The 20,865-nt window shown below is 36.1% G+C and overlaps 1 protein-coding gene across 3 annotated transcripts in view; it reads right to left on the bottom strand.

Annotated features, from left to right (window-relative positions):
• Nucleotides 1-314: 314 nt before the first annotated feature.
• ADGRB3 (adhesion G protein-coupled receptor B3) overlaps nucleotides 315-20,865 on the bottom strand; it is a 687,263-nt gene continuing 666,712 nt past the window's right edge. For all 3 annotated transcript variants that reach the window (XM_040983603.1, XM_040983604.1, XM_040983605.1), the window contains 3 exons: nucleotides 16,693-16,728; nucleotides 6,477-6,581; nucleotides 315-1,117 (listed from right to left, as the gene is read on the bottom strand). In XM_040983603.1, coding sequence (XP_040839537.1) covers nucleotides 929-1,117; nucleotides 6,477-6,581; nucleotides 16,693-16,728 — 330 coding nt within the window. In that variant the 3' untranslated portion in view covers nucleotides 315-928. The remainder of the gene's footprint in view (nucleotides 1,118-6,476; nucleotides 6,582-16,692; nucleotides 16,729-20,865) is intronic.

The following is a 20,865-nucleotide window of genomic DNA, read 5'->3' as shown; positions in this document are numbered from 1 at the left end:
TACTCTTTTCCACTAGCTGTCTTTTTGTCACAAGATAGAAGAAACATAATATTCATGTAAGAGTATAATGGTAAGCAAATTTTTTTTGACAAGCCCCATTTTTGTGGTACATTGTTCCAAATGGTGTTTCAGGAGAAATACAGAAGCACTGTACAAACCTATTATTACATACAAGAAATGATTAGCCTCAAAGGAGTAATCACGGTATGCTATTAAAACTGTGGATATAGTTTCAGTATCTGTGTTGAAAAAAACTTCATAAATATGTACATTGCCATTCAACAAATCCAAAATAAAATGCACTAAAAATCTGGTATGTAGACAAAAGTTTATTTACACCATACAACATTTTAAATATTTTATACACAGCTGCAGCAGAGAAAGCTACTCAGAGCTTTCTTGAGAAAACTGCAATAATAAAGATGTGAAATATATTATTCATATAAAAGTGAGATTATTACTTTATTGCATTTAAAGCAATGAAGAATGTAGCTCAACAAACATTCATTTAATGACAAAAACTTTGCTTTTTATATTATAAAGTAAAAAGTGTAGTAATGGCCAAACAGACTGTTATAAACTTTAAAAACTGCATAAATATGTACATTGTGCTTCATGGTGAAGTTTTTTGAAAACTAAACCATATGAAGCGGTTACAACATGAATCGTTGCTTGAGGTTTATCTATAAAGATTACCTTACAAATCCATTCCACAGTTACTTACAACACAGGGTGGTCAGAACTGTACACCTGGTCCTCTCACCACTAGTCTCACCGGTGAGAAGTTCCCACGCGAAAACACCACTGACACTTGGCATGTGAAGATCCTGACAGGATAATCACACCGCCCAGACAGAATCAGCAGGCTTCCAAAGTCCCAAGGGTCAGTGCAAGAAATCGGTTTCCACCTCGGTCTAGTTCGATCTTGCTAAACTTCCGTTTGAAAGTCACCCTCCTGCACATCCAGAGGCAAATTGAGGCATTTCTCCCACTCCGCTGGCCTCAGTTCCAAAGCATCCTTTGCCTCTGTATCTAAGACATTGATTGTGGTGTAGTGTTGGTAGTCACTGGGGTTTTTGAAAGTGTCCCATGGATTCTTGTTTGGTGCTGGGTTTTCCTGTTGAACAGAAAGAGGAAGACAGTCACTTATTCATGGGTGAGTGGTGCTGCTTGAAGCGCCCAGGGAGAAAGCATGTTTATAACCTTAATCTACTTTATGTGACTCAGAGATGATTTGTAATTGTGGCCAGCTGCAGGAAATCTTTTTGACATCAGTTCTCTTTCCACTGAACAAGCTGACGAACACCATTTCTAAGTTATTCGGCAGTCTTCAGGAATTAAAGAAAGTGAATGATATTATGAAAAGGCAAAGTAGATGATTATTTTGTTGTGGAAATCTTTACAAAATTTCAGTATGGCTATATGGTCAGAAAAATCATTGCTAAGATTAAATAAGGAAAATACTAGTGCTGCGACAGAGTTTTCTGTGGGATAAGTTTGAGAATATTTAATGGAGCATATTATTTAATAATAAAAGTACTAACCCAAACAATAGTCCATCATTAAAATGAAATCATTATCTTTGTACGGTTTTTCTCAAGAAATGAATTCTTTTCATGACAGTTGCTTAGTCTAACCATTATGATACCACTTGGGAACCACGTGGCTAGTATTGCAGCTTTACTCCTCAAAGCACTTCTGTCCCAGCTCCCAGTGCTATGGATGCTTGGAGGTGGGGCAGTGGCTCAAGGTATTGGGAGCTCACTATGTATGTGGGACATCAGGACTAAGTTTCCAGCTCCTGGTTTTAGCTTTGTTCAACCCCCAATATTGAAGGCATTGGAGGGTGTATCATCAGATGGAAGATTTTTCTCTCTATTTCAATCTCTCTCCCTCTCTGTCTCTCAAATAAATAAAGTACAATAACTTAATTTTAAAAAAGAAATTTACCCTGACTAGGATATTTAAATGCTGTTATATTCTCTTAGTCTTTAACCTACCTTTTTTTTTTTTTCTCAGTATCTCCCACCATTTTCTGTATGGTTGAGTGGGTATCTCACTAATTTAGCAAAAGTAATTTTTTTCTTCAAGGGACACAGTATTGTGAAAAATGTAACTGGCAATCCAAGCGAGCCTTTCAAAATGTCTGCAAGTCAGCCACTATTCCTTCTTATGTTTTATGATACGCATGTCATTATTATTTAAGATTTTGGTTTTCCTAATTACAATTTCACTCAGAGCTGCCAATTTATTATATTTTAAACATGTTGTTTAAAGATTTCTCTAAAATGAGAGAATTTAAATGGGATAGATTAAGTTTAGTATCATTGAAGAAAACTGAAAATTCCTTGGAAAACAAACATACTAAAACAACCATGTGGACAACCTGATGGCCACCGAAATACATGGAATGGAATTCACTCATTGTCACAAGAGGAAATGCCAAGTAAAAGTCATCAGCTTTTCCTAGTCCAGGTTCCAATTCAACACAGAGATTTACTACAATCAAAACTATTCAAGAGAAGCAATTTAATTTTGTTCTTATAAATCGTTTTTCTACTTTCAATTTTATAATAACAAAATACCTCAAGATTTATAGGAATTTTCCTGTTCAATAACTACCTTTAAATATCTATTACCTAGTAACTTCTGTTTTTAAACTTATTAAAATAGTTTTAGGAGTCCAATATTCTAATCCTCATTTTTCACTATGGAACATTATATTTAATAGGAATAACAGGTAGATACTAATTGGGTCCTTCCTCCCTCTCCAACCCTGGCCCTCAATTGATTATATTACCAAATGGATCATATAGTTATCATTAACTTGTGATCTGGGATCTACTCAGTGTAATAAACATCACCTCCAGGTGCAAATAAGAGAAAGCAACAATTCATACAAATAGCTACCATAACTAGATATCAAACTTGTAAAATCTTCAATCTATTTCTAATCATATTTCTAATAATATTAGCCTTACTCCAAAAATACCTGTAGATAATCACATAGAAAAAGTTAATTTTTTCCCTCTTTATCTTCCTCCAACCAATTTTTATTTATCACCTGCTCTGTGCCAGATATATTAGCTACTATAAAAGGATAAAGTGTCAAACTATGAAGAGACAGCTTGGTCCATTTGGGAACCTAAGACTTAAAGCTGAATGCATGTAAACCCAAATTTCTATCCCTTTAATTCATATGAATGTGACCAGATATTCTAGGTATTTGGGAAATGAGCCAGTGAACAGAAAGTCACGCTCGGTTTTCACATCTGTCATTTTGTCGCAGCCTGCGTCAAACAAAACAAAAATAAATAATTAATTTTAAGTGGTCAGTTTTTAGCTTTAGTATAACATCTCAAATTGATTCTAAAGAGCACTATTCCTTATTATAGCACCTGTTGAATTTCCAAGAGAGTCTCAAAGTGAGTCATAAGTTGATTTGTAAGATGGATTTCTTCTTCCTCTCCTGTGCCGCTACACATCATTCTCAGCTAACGGTGGTTCTCACCACTGTTTGCAAGTACGTGAACACCCTTTGGTTCAGAGAGAGGCCCCTTGCTTCTTTAATAGTGAAGAACTTCTGGGTCCAGTAATCAGAGAGGGAACAGAATCTGCAGAGCGAGCGAGGAGCGAGCCTGTGGCAGGGAATGGTGCTCACAAGTCACTTGTCTCCTGTGGGTTGGGAGTGACATGAAAAAAGCCTACAGACTGAAATGGAAACACCTAGTGTTCTCAGTGCTTCAAACTGAATGCTAAACTGTGGAAGAACCCATGGGGAAGATTGAATTTGACAGTGAGAGCAGTATGTGCCATGAAAGACTTCAATGCGGGTTTGAAACTTACGAAAGAAAACCCAGAATGAATGTAAGTTCCTGAGTTTATGGAGTTTTTGGCTTATTTAAGTTCAAATGGAGAAAAGACATGCAGTTTAATTGAAGCATGTGTGTTTAGGCCTAATAACTATAAACTATACATAAGCCAACATGCACAAAGCTTCCAACAATTCTAATTTGGTCTTAAATTGCATCAATAGCTGGATGCTAATTAATGTAGGAGCCTCCCAAAGGTGGGCAGGCCTGCCTAGCGTCCCCCACAGCTTCCAAAGCTAGGAGAAGGTTGTCTATTTGCAGATAAATCCTCTCTTCCTCCATCCATCCTTCTGTTCTTTTCTCATACTCCTTCACTTTTTTTCCCCTGTTCTTCCTTCATTTTTTCCTTCCTTCTTTCAATCTACCATTTGTTAAGGACAAAGCAAAAGGGAATGTATCTGTTCCAAAAGATCAAGAATTTAGGGAAGTTACTTGGGGCAAAGAGATCTTGACTGTTGATTTGGAAGACACACTCAAAGCAAGAGTTTCTTCTCTGGACATCATTCAATAGTGCCTTTTCTTTGCAATAAGATTTAAACATTTTCCTGTGTAGAAGCAGGGAACTGGACTAAATGGTCTTTTGGTTTCGCTTTGATTCTCCAAATTCTATTACTCTGCATAATTGCCAACATTTGCAGTGCTAGGCAGGTGTAAGCAGCATGGGAAAAAGAAAGGAAAAAAACAATTTATTTGAGGTTTAAAAAAATATCTTTCTCTATCCAATTATGCAATTTCTCATTAGCAATGTGCCACAATGAATTATGTGCCTGAATTAAGGATAATAAACTCACTCACGTGTTGATTATTAATCAAAACTGAATAAAGAACTCATACATTTTGTGTTCTCAGATATTTAGGACAATAGTCAGGCACAGTGATAACTCTATCCTCTCCATTCCTAGCCTCTGAAATGGTAAATATTTATAAACCTCTTATAGAAAAAGCATGGTGCTGCAGGGATGTGGCATAATTAGTAGACTATTTTGGTTGTCAGGAAACTGAGATACAGATATTTCTGCTATTAATGATTTAATACCCAGACTGATCAGCAAGGGGAAATTGCAATCATATTATAGCAGTTAGCCAGCTGTATCACTTGCGTAAGCCTTTCAGATTTGTAAACATAACCCTTCCTCCCTTTTTTTCCCAGACAAATGACATTTCTTTAATTTATTTCAATGTTAGCTTTCAATATTCTGAAATGAGTAGTTAATGTGTTTAGGGCTAATCTCAATGGTGTAATCCTCACTTGCCTCGTAGCTAAAAATTGATGGCTTAATATTTGGAGGAGCTGATGGGAAATAAGTACTCATTATATTATGTACGAGGTACCTTCTGCATGCTGCCATTGTACTGAAGATAACAACACATCATTCTTGCTTTGAGGAGGAAAATAGATTGATAGGCACATAAACTACTTAAAGATCACGCAAGAGTTAAACTGGGCAGTATTCCTTATGTCCTTTACTTAACTGAATTACTATAACCATGCAATTTAATAGCCATTTACTGATAGCTTACTAGGATAAGCACTGAACTTGTTCTAAGAGGAATGAAAGTCATAGATATGTAGATTCCTGCTCTTTAGCTCTTTACAAGCTAGCCTCATTAATCAGGTGATATGACTCATAAAATGTACATGGAAGGGTTACTCAATTTAAAAGATGACCATATGCCATGTATGTTAAGGTAACACACATGCACACACACAAACCTAACTTTATATATCTGTAAGAGAAGGAGCAGCAGCCAAGAGTTAAGGAAAAGAAGAGATGAAGGAAAGAACTGGTGTTGGATCACAGTCCCAGTTCACCTCTTATAGCCGAGTCTCAATTTCTCACACTATACACACTAATTGCTTTTGAAAGTGTTGTGAAGATCAAACAAGGTGTACATTAGTTACTGTTTTCTATGATCCACTAAGGAGTAGGAAATAGAGGACTGGAAACATGAGTAGGGTGATCCACTCAAGACTGGACCATTCTGTTAGATTTTCAACTACTATAGTGACTCCCAATGTTCTGACCTAGTCAGTGTTCCTACAAAAAAAATTGTGAAAATAGTGACCGATTTCTCCATGTAGAAATCTTACAATGTTATTTTATTTGATGAAGTGAGATGCTAGGATTGTAGTGGCATGAATGAATGAGAAGTGCAAGGTTGTGATTAAACATCAAAATGAGAAAGTCACTCAGAAACAAAAACCTACTGGAGTAGTTTCAGGTACCAACTAGTAATTGTATTTTATGGCTTTCAGATGGCAAGCTAAAAAATTATCTAACTATTTGGATAGTATAATTAAGTGAATTTTAACTCTGATATTATTGGCCATTGAACAACATATTTTTGATACATAACTAATTTTAACTAAAGCTTATTAAATGAAGACATTTGAAATGCAAATATAATTAAAGATTCTGTCATCCCTACTCTGTCTCTTTAGCAACCATCCCAAAGTACATTTTTTGAAACTTATTATTTCCTTCTGTTTATGATAGTTTTATGCTCCTGAGATTTTTCAGCACTTGGGGTGGTCCAGGATAATATCTGTGCCATGTATCACCGAATATGGCAGCAGGCACAGACAAAGTAAAGCATACTCACCATACTGCTTGTATTTGGTATATCCCGAAATCTGTCCAAAGTTTGAAATTTCTGATTTAATTCCTGAAACAGTTCCATATGCCTCTTCCTTGTGTGCATGACCTTCTGCAAAAAAGAATAGGACGGCTCTCATTCCTAATTTATCTATTATAAAATAGGGTTAATGGTTTTTTTTTTTACTTCAATAACAATAAAAATAAGTTTGGCAGGAATTAGGGGGTCCCAAAAATGCCACAAATGCAAATAACTTGCATCAAATACATGTCTCATATTCAGCACTTCTTGAATGTGCAGAACATACCTTCCCTTTTAGAAATATCATTTATTTATTTGAAAGGCAGTTACAGACATATACACGCACGTATATACACACACACAGAGACAAGAGAGACAGATAGATGGGGGATCCTCTATCTGCTGGTTTACACCCCAAACAGCTACAGCAGCCAGGGCTGAGCCATGCTAAAGCCAGGCACCTCATCCAAGTCTCCCAGAGAGGTTCCAGGGACCCAAACACTTGTATCATCTTGGACTTGCCCTCCCTGATGCACAAGCAGAGAGCTGGATAGGAAGTGGAGTAATTGGGACTGCAATTGGCACCTTTGATATCAGGTGCTAGCATCTCAAGCAGTAGCTTAATGTGCGGCACCACAACACCAGCTGCATGATTATCAACAACTAATGGCTGTGTTGGGTTGGTTTTTGTTATTTCCTGGAGCTAGAGTTGTGGAACAACAATTTAAGCTGCCACTTTCAACAGTCTGAGTGTTGGGTGCTCCAGTTCTGGGTCCACTTTCTGCTAGTGTGTCTAGGAAGACAACTGAAAATTATTCAAGTGTATGGGCCCCTGTCACTCACAAGGGAGGCAGGCACAATGGGCTCCTGGGTTCTGCTTCAATCAGTCCTGGCTGGTGTGATCATCTGAGGAGTATGCTAGTGGATAGAAGATACTGTCTTTTGTCCTTCCTTCTCTCTGTCACTCTGCCTTACAAATATATAAACAGATCTTTTAAAAATGATGCTTTGCTTATGGATGTATTAAAAAGTTAGGAGTCATCCTTGTGTAAGATTTTAATCACTGGAAATATTTTTTTTAACTTTTGCAATATTTTTTTTTAATGGTAAAAAAGTTTGACTTATAAAAGCACCTGAGTCCCTGATATTCATTCTGGGAAATATTACTTGTTAATGGTTTATTTCTATTCACACTAGTCTAGCTGCCTGTACTAAAAGGGGAGCAGAATTCCAGGCCATGCCATTAAGACTGATTCAATCCATGTAAGAGTGAAAACTGTGTAATTTCCAAGTGAACAATGATTGAGCTTTACAGAAGGAAAAAATATGATCCAGAGTTTTCATATTCTTATGAATCTTAACAATTAGTGTTCAAAACATCATGTTCATGATAAACTTCTGAATTCATAGAAATACATATTAACACTAGTTATTTTCTCCCTCCTACAATATTTTCTCCTAACTTTATTATAACCTAACAAATTAGGTCATAAATAAAAGTAACCGCAGCATAACATGTTGATAGTTTAATTTTTTTTTTCTATTAGAGAGCCTTTAACAGAGCACTAGCAAGTAATAGGTAATAATTATGCTGAAGTTGCAAATGCTCATTTAAAGGATAAAATGGCTTCCTCAGTCTCAATTTTTAAAACTAAATTCAGTATTTCAGTTATAGCCTACAATTATGCCCTCATCTTTATATATGGTTGACAATATTTATTTATTTATTTATTTATTTATTATTTTATCTATTTGAAGCACAGAGTTACAGGAGAGATAGGGAGAGGGGAAAAGAGAGGGATAGAGAGGAATACAGAGATATTCTATCTCCTGATTCAGTCCCAAAATGGCTGCAGTGGCTGGGGTTGGGTCAGATCAAAGCCAGGAGCCAGGATCTTCTTCTATATCTCCCTTATTGGCGCAGGTGCCCAGGCACTTGCGCCATCCTCTAGTAGGGAGCTGGATTGGAAATGGATCTGCAGGGACCCAAGCTAGTGCCCATTTGGAATGCTGGTGCGGCAGGCAGCATGCTAATGCCCTATGCCATAGTGATTACCCAGATTTTACAGCATTTAAAAGCATCTACTTCATAATTCATCATCTGTTCACACACTTTACGTAGTTATACTCATGCCCAAGTTTATGGTTTGAGTATTTCAATTAACAAATATTTTAAAAAGCAATCATTTGATTAGAATAAGAATTAAATCTTTCAGGTAAGATCTGTAGTGTGTAATTTTCTTTTAAAAAGATGTTGTGGAATTGAGTGCTGTAATATTATATAAGCCTATTCTTTCCTATGCAAATTTCAGTTTGCCATATTTAATAAATATATATAAATAAGCAATACATTATTTATCTATTGTCTTCAATTTTATTAATCTACTTTTATAGAGATTTCTACCATTTTTAAGTCTCGCTGTTCTTATCTCTAGGAGTTAGCTGTTGAAGAATCAGGTGATTGAGAATGAGAACATGGAAGCATTACTCATGATGAGGACATGAAACATAGCAAGCAATTACAAAGTGATTAACTTCCCATCAGTTTTGGGGAGAGTACAAAAAACAGATTTGCAGGATTTACAGAGAAACACCAGGCAAACATAATTTGACTTGTGAAAGCTGATGGAGATTTATGGTGGAGAGGGTTTACATAAAAGACTCAGCAGGGGGATTTTGAATACCATGGAAAACAGAATGTTTTACATTCCATACTTGGGGAGAGAAATACTCCATGTAGCACCAGGCCCCGGGCAGGCCTAAAGATACTGTTTGAAATATGGACTGTGTCACAATGCATGCTTTCCTTTTTTAATCACTATTAGAATGATAATACTGCTTTTAACTTACAAATCATGCTTCTTTTTTCATAGTAATGCATCTTACTCCATAGTTATTTTCTTCTGTGGTGCACTATATGCCCTATGCTACTCTGTTGCTTTTTCTTTGGAATATTTCATTCTGTTAGCTAATACATATTTATAGGCATCACCTTTCTGTGCCACACATTGGTGTAGCAATGAAATATAAAATCTGAATTTCTGCCTGCACTAAATTAATGTCTAATGGAGGACATAGATATTAATACATAACAAATCAATGTACTAATGCAGGTGCAATGAAGAAATCATATGGTGCTGCTGTAAGAGTAAGAGGGGTGTTTGCTAAGATACATCCCAGTGAGACAACCTCCAGGTTTTTACATATACATAGATTATTTTAAAATTCTTGCATCACTAATTTCCACAACCTTGTTTATTCTTTTCCATTTTCTAGATTTCAGAAGATATCTAATTCCTATGCTGGAATACCCTGTCCTCCATGAGATATTTGCTTTCCAAAGCTAAGAACTCACTGTCTTCTAAAATAGCTGCTACCAAATGCTAGCCTTTGTTCTGATATAGACAGCTAATGATGCCTGTGAAGTCTCCATTTATCTGTCATCTTATAAGAACACTGAGGGCTTTTCAGAGCCGAAGCTTTCCATGTTGGAAAATGTCAATCAAAGGCCTCACTGTTCCCTGAAAGAGGTATCTTAATCCATATCCTTCCACCAAAATTCCTTCATGTTTGCCAGTTAACACCATTACACGTTGCTTGTTAAAAAGAAAGGAGAGAAGAAAAAAAAAAAGGGAGAGAGAGAGAGAAAGAGAGAAAAAAAAGTTATCTTACAAAAAAAAAAAAGATATGTTGAAGAAGGAAACCAAGTATCAAATATGCCCCATAAAAAGAGTTTACATGAACTGACTGGAGGTTTTAACAGTCATAATCTGATGGAATAGACATTACCTGATTCTGAGCTGGACAGATTTTATTTTGAATTACAATATTAGGAAATACTAAAAAACATACAAGGAAAATTAAAAGTTCGGAGGCTAAATGTTACAAAACAAAAAAGGATTGGAAAATGTTCTATATAGTTTCATGGAAGTGAATGAAAAATATGGATGCTAAAATATGATGCTCTTCTTACCTAGAAAAATTAGTTGCAAGTACATCCTCATGCCAGATAATTATTCCAATTTGAAACTATCACCTTGGCAAAGCCAGATATCAGCATAGCAATGACAGTCTGGCTCCTGGCAGCATTAACACATAAGAGCTGCCATACACAGTTCATGTCTCTGATTTGGGTTTTGATTCATTTTCCATGCAAGGTTTTCCCTGTTCATAAACTCAGGAACATCTTTGAGTCTTTATAACAAGACATGCTCCATTGATTGGAACACTAGCATATAGTGAATACTGGAAAGTTTCCAACCCAGCAACTTAGCTGTGGTTTAGTTTTCTTAAAAACTAAATTTTTTCTTTATGTACTTGTATAATATTTTTTGTGGTACTCATGCCTTTGCTGATGTTAGCTACCTAATTGGAAGCTTGTATGCCTATAAATCTTATCTAATTAAATACTTTTTTGTATCTTTACTGACATTAGGTTCCTCTGTTTATCCTTCCCTCCCCCCTTTTTGTGGGACCTACTCTGATTCCCAAGCATATTGACTTCCATGACCTGATTTCGGGTAATCTCAGCAGCCAAGCAGGATTGGGCCTTGTTAGTACTTGAAGGGGAAAAAGTGACTTGCATGAAAGACTCAATTTACAATTGAGTTTCCTAAAGTCTTATAGCGATGATAAAAACCAAATGATTTCTGATATCTAAACAATTCAGGCTCCTCTAACTATAATGCCCATCAATATTATAGATTTCTTTTGTAGTACAGATAAGCACGTTGTAATTAACATGCCTTTCTGCTTAGATTTATGTCTTTCAAAAATTTGTGAAGCCGTGCCTATGTATGACCTCTACTCCTGAGAGGACTACCAACCCAGCTGCTTGGAATTCTGCTCTCCTGAATAGCTTGCTTTCATTTCTATTTTTGTAACTCAAGAGAGGCAGTTGTTCTAAACTTTTAATTGTTGACATTAGAGAGAGAGAGAGAGAAAATGATAGATTATAAAATATATTCACGGTATTTGGGATCCTGAACAACAAAGAAAAATAAAAAAGGAGGACTAACCACAACCTTCCAGGAACTCTCCCTAGATTCTTTAAATTTGGGAAAGATGCCAAGCCCAAGAGATCTAGATCTGAACAAATTTATGTTTAGATCTCAATTCTATCACTTTCAAATTGTGTGGTTTGACACAAGAAATCCAATCTCCCTTTAAAGCCAGTTTTAGTAATCAGACTTGCCTTGCAGAGTTATTTTGAAGATCAAACGAAAAGGATAAAAAGCACTTAGCAATGGACTATTCTGATAAGAGCCACTTAGGAAATGGCAGGCATTATTATGTTTCCTAATCCTCACTAAAACCCTGGGAGATAGTAGCCATTATCTCCATTTCACTGATTAGGACACTGAAGCTCAAAAAGGGTAAGTGAATTTCCCAAGCTTAGAGGTGTGGTAGGAGAGCCGGAATTCTTTCTGAATCCCAACTCAGTTGTCTTTGTATGCTGTCTTACATGTATCTCATAGGGTCAGAAAGCACACACCTTTTATGTTTCAGGCTTCTGATTTGTATTGGATGGGATAGGATGCAAACCATTATAAAATTGTTTAGCTACCTTCCTTAGTTAGCCCATAATCTCCAGACTGAACTGCAACTCTTCCATAGGACTGTGACTCTATTTTTAAGGCCTGATCTTTTCAGTACTCTTTGAACATCTCTTGGGCAGTGACTTGCTTATCTTTGCATCTTTGACTTAAACATTCATCAGGTGATTCATCAGGTGATCAACAATTGTGTACTGAATAAATTAAATGTGAGGAAGCACAGGTATAAAGCAAGGAAAGTACCACTTATTGTAAGTGCTATGTTCTCTCTTTCCATAGGAAAGATCATCCCACTGTGTGGATGTTCATTTTAGTGAGGAACCCTGTTTTTCTTCCCTGTTCAGTTCTGTTACTGCCTTATCTTTCCATATGAAATGTTTGTAAAGAACCTAAAGGCTTGCAACAGACTGAAAGCTTTCACTTTTAAACTCAGAACTGTGGGTCATCGATTCAGCATTTAAGTCTGAATTATAGACAAGAAAGGCATTATCGTATATGGACTTTTTGAAACTGGGAGAAATTGTCAGAGAAATTTGGAGTATGCTCTTGAAAACCACAGAGAGGAATTGGAAACAAATGTGTTTGAATGACTGTTGTTAATCTTAGAATTTTATACAGCCCCATTGCCACTGACCATTATCTACTGCTTTGCATATAATTACTCTTTCCAGAGAGAGCTGTTAAATAATAGCCTTAAGTTGATGTCCAAACTTCTAATAAGGAAGACATGTTGGAGCAATTAAGTCTAACTCTTCAATGTGTATTGTAAAATGGGATTAATTTATGTAGCTCTTCACCAGAGTCACACTGTGTCCCTAAGACTAATCCTATAGCCTAAAGAATGAAGTCGGACAAGAATTTATGCCCTGAATAAATTTGTTCTGTAACATATATGTTACTAAGGCTTATGAGAAACTAAACAAGCATCTGAAAAAGAAATGAGATTTTTAAAAAAAAAATTTTGCTGCTTTTATCATTTTGCAATTTACATTTAGTAATATAGAAGCAAATTGATATAGTCTGTGACCAAATTGCTCTAACTTTCCCTTCAAAAGTGTTAGAGTGCACTCACTACTTAATGTCAGGGCAAAAGCAGGAAGAAGCTATTATGGATAAGACACTTCTGTGAAATCTTATGCCTTATTTAGGTATAAATTTTTAACTTTTATGTAACAGCTTAGCTGATTGCAATAATATAAAATTAATTTAAAGCAATTTTTTATCTTGACTATGTTTGCTTAAAACTTCTAATAAAATTCCCAGGCCCACAAGGGTGGAGCTATGTCTTTTTTTGGCCCCTGCCTTCAATCACTATTCCCTCAGTTTGAAAGATGGATTTAATGATACGTGGGGGCTACACGATTGTCATAGAAGATGTGAGAAGATTTCTGTGCTTTTAGTAGCGAAGGTAAAACTACAAATCTCTCTGTTTAACCGGGTTTTAACAGTTTCTCAGTAGATACCTAATCGCATTCCTAGGAATACCATGAACTTCATTTCAATCCAAAACAGACAACTTAAATAACCTGTCTAAAACTTACTATTCAGCATCCTGTTAGGCACTGGATTCCCATAGTATTAAAATGTAACGTACCCTGAACATGTCTGTGTGATTTATTTGACTGTATTGTAAGAATTAGGAGAAGTTCATGGTCACAACTGCAGAGTCATCCTTTTCCTATAATTTTACTGTGTTTTCACTTAAGCACCAGATTTTACAGATTCCAACGCTGCAGTATCCCTAAGCTACTTTCATTTTCCATGATGTCCAACGAAAGGACCTTTATTATATCTGAGACTATCTATCCCTATTGGTAATTCAGCTTCCTCATTTAACTTACTATAATCTATCCTCCAATTTGTAGAAACACTAATCTTTCTTAAATCCAGATCATGGTAAACCATTCCCAAAACACAAGCAAACAAGACACAATAGAAAAGAACCAGCAGCAGGTAGTAGCTAATAAGTTAGGTAAAACTCCCGTTGGGCTACAGGAAATACTCTCAGAATTACCCTTTTCATCCACTATTTGCATTCTTAGAGCCCTGTTAAAATGAATTGTGACTCGCTTATTACTTCTTCAGCATGTCACACATAATCAACCTCCATGTCTTTTCCTCTTCTTGGAACTTTATCTACCATTTGGACATTCTCAACTTATATTTACTATGGATAACTCTGAAATCTAACTGAGCTGACTTGGAAGTGTTACCTGTGGACCTATAGTTGTTTGTAACAGTATGGTATGATTTCTTGATTGAAAAAATAAATAAATAAAACCCAGCTGCACTGGCAAGCAATGATATTTTTTTTTTTTCATTTATTCACCAAAATGTATCAACTGCTTCCTACATATCAGGATCTGTGCTTGGAGCTGGAAACACAAATTCACTGAGGTACTTAGTGATAGAACATGGGCGTATCATCTCAATATTATCTGGATACGTTCTGGAAAGTAAGAATCAGGGTCCAACAGATTTATGACCACTCAAACCTTTGATCTGTTTGTTCAAGACACACAATGTTGTTCTGAACATTAGCCACATAAAAGGTCCGCCCCCCCCCCAGGTATAGCATTGTCTAGCTACAAGGGTTTTGTAAATATGTGTGTTGAAGAATATTATTTCCTTGGACAGGAAGGGGAAAGTGATATGTTTTGAATCAAAGAATGGAAGAGTCCAGGAGATTGTCTCTCTGTAGCAAAGCATTTAAACTGGCCCTGTGTGGTTGAGTTTCCTGGGGAAGAAAGCATGCTAAGAAACTTCACATACATTTCATCAAGTGTAAACTAAAAGCAAACAGTTTGAACTTTTCCTCAAAATCCAGCCCTAGAAAATACACAGACTATGTGAGCTGAAATCGGTCAACAACTTGAGATATTTGCAACATACCTGTAACTGCACATGAGGCTAAGGCAAGTAGCAGTAAGCAACATAGAAAAAGAAACATTTTTTTTTTTTTTTTGTGATCAAGAAAAGTAACATTTCAAAGTTTCTCTCTATAGTAATTAGAGGGCTACAGAAAATGTCCAGGTCTTCATGTTATGCCTTCTTTTCATCATTAGCAAAAGGTTTGTTAATTCTGTGGCTTTATGTGTGGAACACTATGCTAAGGAAGAAGCATCAGTTAAAGGAGTCTGCTATCAGTTGCCATAGAGAATAGACGGAAAAAGAACGGTTTGTGTAACGCTCCCTACAACACAGCATGACAAGATTTCTTTTCTGTTCTGATGATTGCATAACTTTGGTTGGTTTCACTGCCATTTAGCTTTAGGCCTAGGTTTTTACTATATTTTGCCACTGATGCCTACTGGGTTAATTCACACCTCCTTTTCTTTGTACTGACATAACAACTTACTCTTTGTAGGACAAAAATATATATGATATAGCTCTCTATTTTAAGCTATCCCAAGAAATGATAGGAAAGGGTTTTAAAATATGTGTGCTACACACACACACTAAAGAATCAAAAGGTGAAGAATGCTGAATATTTTCTATTTAAATTTACACCTTTGATAATTTTATGATAAGAACTTTGAATCCAGTGAAAGATATATTTATTGCATGCCAGGTTACCATAGTGAAACTATCACAGCGTTAAGATTTGCTATTTAATGATTAAGGTCAGATTCTGTCATTACATTGTATGTTGTAGTCTGAACTATTACCAAAAAAAACCAAGAAAGTAAAGAGAAAACCGTTTTGTTTGAATGCCCCTCAGGGTAAGACTAATGCTTACCACTGAAATAAGATAAGCTTTATTTTTCATGCATACTGCACAGTGTAGTGTGACAACACACAGCAACACTGATGAAATGACTGAATTAGGAATTTCTACATTCCAGAAGGCTTCTATAATTTTAGAAACAGCATGTAAAAGTATCAGACTTTATCTGTACATCACAAAGGTGCAAATACACTTGAGAAATTTATAGCATATTATACCCAATTATGTCAGCAGGCTATAAATCATATCCAATTTTCCAGATGCATTTGATGATGAAACATCATTAATTTTGTGCTTAACATAAACTGCTCTAATGCTATGATTTTAGTAATTTCTACCATTGGTACGGCAGTATCAACATAAATTCAACATAAATTAGAAAATGAAAATCTTTATCTTGTTCACATGTGTGAAAACACATTTTCAAAACATAGGAGTACATTGCACTAACACTTGCTATGTAAAATATAGACTTGAATGTAACACAGAGTGCCTAAACATCAACAATAAGTACAAAGAGCAAGATCCGAGAAAGTCTAGCTAAACACTCTAAAGATCCTCACAGAATCTTTTCAGGTAATCATTGCAAAAAGTGAGGAAAATTGTTCTAAAGGTAAAAGTCAGGAAACTGACATTCTCATTGTGTAACTTCCATTTCCACCATAAATGATGTTCTTCTTAGCATTTATGCCTTACGGCCCAGGACATTTCATTTTGCTATACAGTGAAATAAGTAAGAACTTTATTGTTTTCTACAGCTATCTATATCGTATGGGTTGAATTTAATTATACGTGTTTGACCTATTTAATTAAACTAGCAGTACCTTGATGTAGCTAAGTAGAATAACATAGTTAAGAAGTTAAAAATCAAGTTTGAGTTTACATAACTAAAATTATAAAAGAATTCACAGAAGCTTACCTCAAAGTCAAGGTCTGAATAGCGTGATTTTCTTCTCTGATAGATGGTGATTTTAGAAAGAAGGAGAAAACCAATAAAGTTATGTTTAATCATTCAAATAAAATAAAAATCATTCTTTTCAATAAAGATAAGCCTGATCTTTGTGTTGTACAAATTTCCTTCCCATTAAAACATGTGAACATTTTTATGATTTCAATATGTTACATCACAGTATTCCATTTTTATGTTGAGCTTCCTTTAAAATGGAAGGATATCCTTATGTAGAATATTTCTCATGTTGACTTTCTAACCATAGTTTTTAATGAGAGATTTTTCCTGTGAAAACTTACATGAACACTTCAGTCTTCAGACAAGAACTTCACTTTGGCAAAACTACAAATACAGATGATTAAATGTTTAATAAGGGGCAAAAAAAAAAAGGAACTACAAGATCTTCCACCAATCAATATCTACTCTTCATTTCCACCATACTCTAATCTTTTAAGTCCCAAGTTTCTTGCAGTCTCATACACACATTTCTTGGAATTTAATAGTCTTCCATGACAGGAAAGCTTCCTAATCCCTGGCCCTTGGGAACTGAAATGTTCATTCTAATTTAATAAAACAAGTAACAAATATTCCATGTCCCAGAAAAATGTAGATAAAAATGTTTCACAGTGTTCCTCTACAGCTTTGAATCTGCTTAGCCATTCCTGAATTCAGTTACAGATAAATACGCATTAATGAAATAAAGTAATTAGGCAATGGGCATGACAAAATCAGGAAACATTATAGAAATGAAATAATGCAATCCCATCGGATGACATGATTTTCATGATGTTGGTATGGGAAGAGCATTCTTTGTATCTGCTCCAAGAAGATCTTAAAATGGCTGAGTTTCAGTGGGATTTTTCTGATAAATTGGCAAACACCCCTTCAGATTTTTCGAGAACAAAGCAAATCTCTAACATAGATTTTAAAAGCTTTTTTTTTTTTAACACAAGGCATATTATAAATATTTAAATCAAGGAATACTTAGAGGCAGCTGAGAAATATGCAAACCATTTGGCAAACTTCTGTTTTATTTTTCTCCCTGCTTCCCTCTCAGTACCTGCAACCTTAATTTCACTGGCTGCGCAGAGAATCAACATGCAAGGCAGGATGTGCAGGAGATGCTGTTCTCTCTTGACACTACTGAACTTTAGGAGGCACAGAAAAGCAAACATTTTATTGAAAATTGTAACCAAATCTGCAGCTGGACCTACCATTGCCATTGTCAAACCAAAAGCACGCTGTGAAACTCATTCCTCAAAGCATGTTCGTGCAGATGCAAGGTGACATGCCAAATGAAAGGTTTTTTGTTTTTTTTTTTAAGGTGGAAAGTGTGTGAATAATTTTATTTTGGTGTCACTGTTGAAAATTGAGAATACAGTCTGCAAGAAGACAGCTGAAAGAAGACTGCATTATGAAAGGCAACTCTCACTTTGTTTCTTGTCTCCAACATCACCATGGCTTCACCTTGGTGATAATCCCAGAAGCACCAGAAGACGTGGGAAGGCACTGAATAGAGCCCTCCTTTAGCCATCTCCCGGCTTCTATTGTTATTTAATCATGCTGTCTGCAAATCAGGCTCTGACACACTGCACCACACTTGGCTGCAATATGCTAGAGTAAATGTCAGTGTTTCCATTCCACTGTTGGATGCTTTGTTTCTTGGCACTGTGACTCAGCGGGACATTTTTGTAAGTATGCATTAAGCAAAATTCCATCTTAATACGGTAAAATCCAAGCATAAAAACACTTAGTTTTAAGCAATTATTATAAAATGTTAGTCATGAGCACTGCATCACATTTGAAAATTAAAGAGTAAAATCTTGTGAAAAGGTTCAGCGAGCTCAACAGTCACAGGGTCATCTACACGTGCTGCGTGCCAAGGGAGCTCTCTGCTGCTGAAGGTGGCCATGCCCATGTGCTCCCCTGCTTATCTCTGAAGGCAGGGCTGTGTTGCCTGAGAACTAGAAATGCTGCTGGATACACACCGCCAAAGGCTATGGATTCTGGAAGGAAGAATAAAATGAAACCTAGAACACCAGAGATAGATTTCGCTTCTGAGAACAGATGTCAGCCACGTCAGTGTGAAATATGGCAAAGAAAATGGATGCACTTGTACCAACAGATCACTCTCCATTTTTAATTCTATTAAAATTAAAGTCTAATATAAGGGAATAGCAGAATTGGCAGTCTTGAGGGATTAGACTAAGGAATGAACAAATGAAGCAAACAGACTTTAATCAAGAGTCTAAAGATGGGAATGGTAGTGGGGAGGGAGGAGAGGAAGGTGGTAACCGTGGATGTGAAAGCGGTGATGCAAGTAGAATGAAATGTGAAAGCTTTTTTTGAGTCTAAAGGAGCTAAGAATTCATGGAAACTTGTTCAAATCCCCACAATACTGACCAAGTACTTGAACTTCTAACTTACAAGGTGCTTATGCATTTGGATATGTTAATCACCCTGGGGTATGGTCATGGAAAATAATATCTATTATCTCCACTGTAGGAATGAGAAAACTAAAGATTGATGCTAATGTTAGCTGGGAAGTAAGCAAACAAGTGATTCAAATTCAGGTTCCCTGACTCTAAATCCCACTTTTTGTTTTTGTTTGTTTTTCCTACTGTCTCCTAGTTTTAGTTCAGTAACACAAAGATGAAATTCAGGATGCCTGTGATATTTGGTTGATAGTCACTGGAATTCGATAAGAATGATTTAGGTGATTCAGGCAGTGCAGGCTGAGAGCAGTGGGACAGAGATGCTTTCTAAGCATGGTACAGGGTTCAGTAGATTAATGTTTAAATGTGAGTCATATTTTGAAAGAGAAAATCTGTGTTGAGCGAAATAAACAGAATGTCATTCTAATGTGTGATAGTTCATGGATGATAAAATCTACATCCAGATGTTATTCTTCCATTGTAAAATCTATCTTATTTTCAGAAAGCACAGGGCATTGGAATGTGCTGGTATACAAGAGAAACAGAACTTTTAATTTCATTTTGTTTTGTTGTTTTCATTCATGGTACACATGCAGTAAGCTGGACTGTCTTCCAAAGCCCTAGAATGTGATGAAGCTGTAGACAACTTACACATTTATTCAGACACCCTCTGGGCTCTCTAAAATCTATTGTAAGGGATGAAAAGGTGGATAGAGGGCCAGTGTTGTGGTGTATCCAGTTAAGCCTTGCCTGTAGTGCTGGCATCCTATATAGGTACCAGTTCTAGCCCCAGTTGCTCCACTTCCTTCCTATCCAGTTTCCTGCTAATATACCTGGGAAGAGCAGCAGAAAACGTCCCAAATACTTGGGTCACTTCATCCATATGAGAGACACAGATGAAGTTCCTGGCTCCACATTTTGGTACTGTCCAGCCCAGGTAATTGTGTCCACTTTGGTGGCCAAGCCAGCAAATGGAAGCTTCTTTCTCTGCCTCTGCCTCTGTGTAGCCCTCTCTGTAATTTTGCTTTCCAAATAAATAAAGAAAACTTTTTCTGGCAAGTTGATATTGCAAAAAAAAAAAAAAAAATCACATGTATATTTAAAGTAAGTCTGTGATACTGAAACATATTTTTAAAAAATTTACTTATTTTAGTTGAAGCAGTTACAGAGAGAGATATTCCATCTACTGGTTCATATCCTAAACTGCCACAACATCCAGTGCAGGGCTGGTGTGAATCCAGGAGCCAGAAGCTTCTTCTGGGTCTCACGGTGGGTGCAGGGGCCCAAGGCCTTGGGACATCCTCTGCCGCTTTTCCAGGTCATTAGCAGGGAGCTTGTTTAGAAGTGGAGTTCCTAGACCTTAATCTAGCACCCCTTTGGGATGCTGGTGTCACAGGTGGGAGAACAGCATGATATGTTACCTTGTTGGCCCCAATATTGAAATATTTTATGAAGTTTTAAGTCCTTTTATTTAAATATCCACTATTTCCCAAGTAACTTGATAAAAATAAAATAATTTCTATCATATTAATTTTCTTCTATTTTATTTCTTATTTCTAATTTCACATTTAGAACTCTTCTTGACTACTATTCCTTTCTCACAGTCTATTAAAATTCTTCTTATAAAAAAATCTCTGTGATATATCTTATAAAACTCCAAAACCAATTTTTTGTGCCTATCTTATTAGATTAACAGATGTCTTTGTGA

Source organism: Ochotona curzoniae, unplaced genomic scaffold (assembly GCF_017591425.1).
Source record: "Ochotona curzoniae isolate NIBS_2020 unplaced genomic scaffold, NIBS_Ocur_1.0 contig_3819, whole genome shotgun sequence".
In the NCBI taxonomy this organism is placed as follows: domain Eukaryota; kingdom Metazoa; phylum Chordata; class Mammalia; order Lagomorpha; family Ochotonidae; genus Ochotona; species Ochotona curzoniae.
This window is presented reverse-complemented; position numbering and strand designations above follow the sequence as displayed.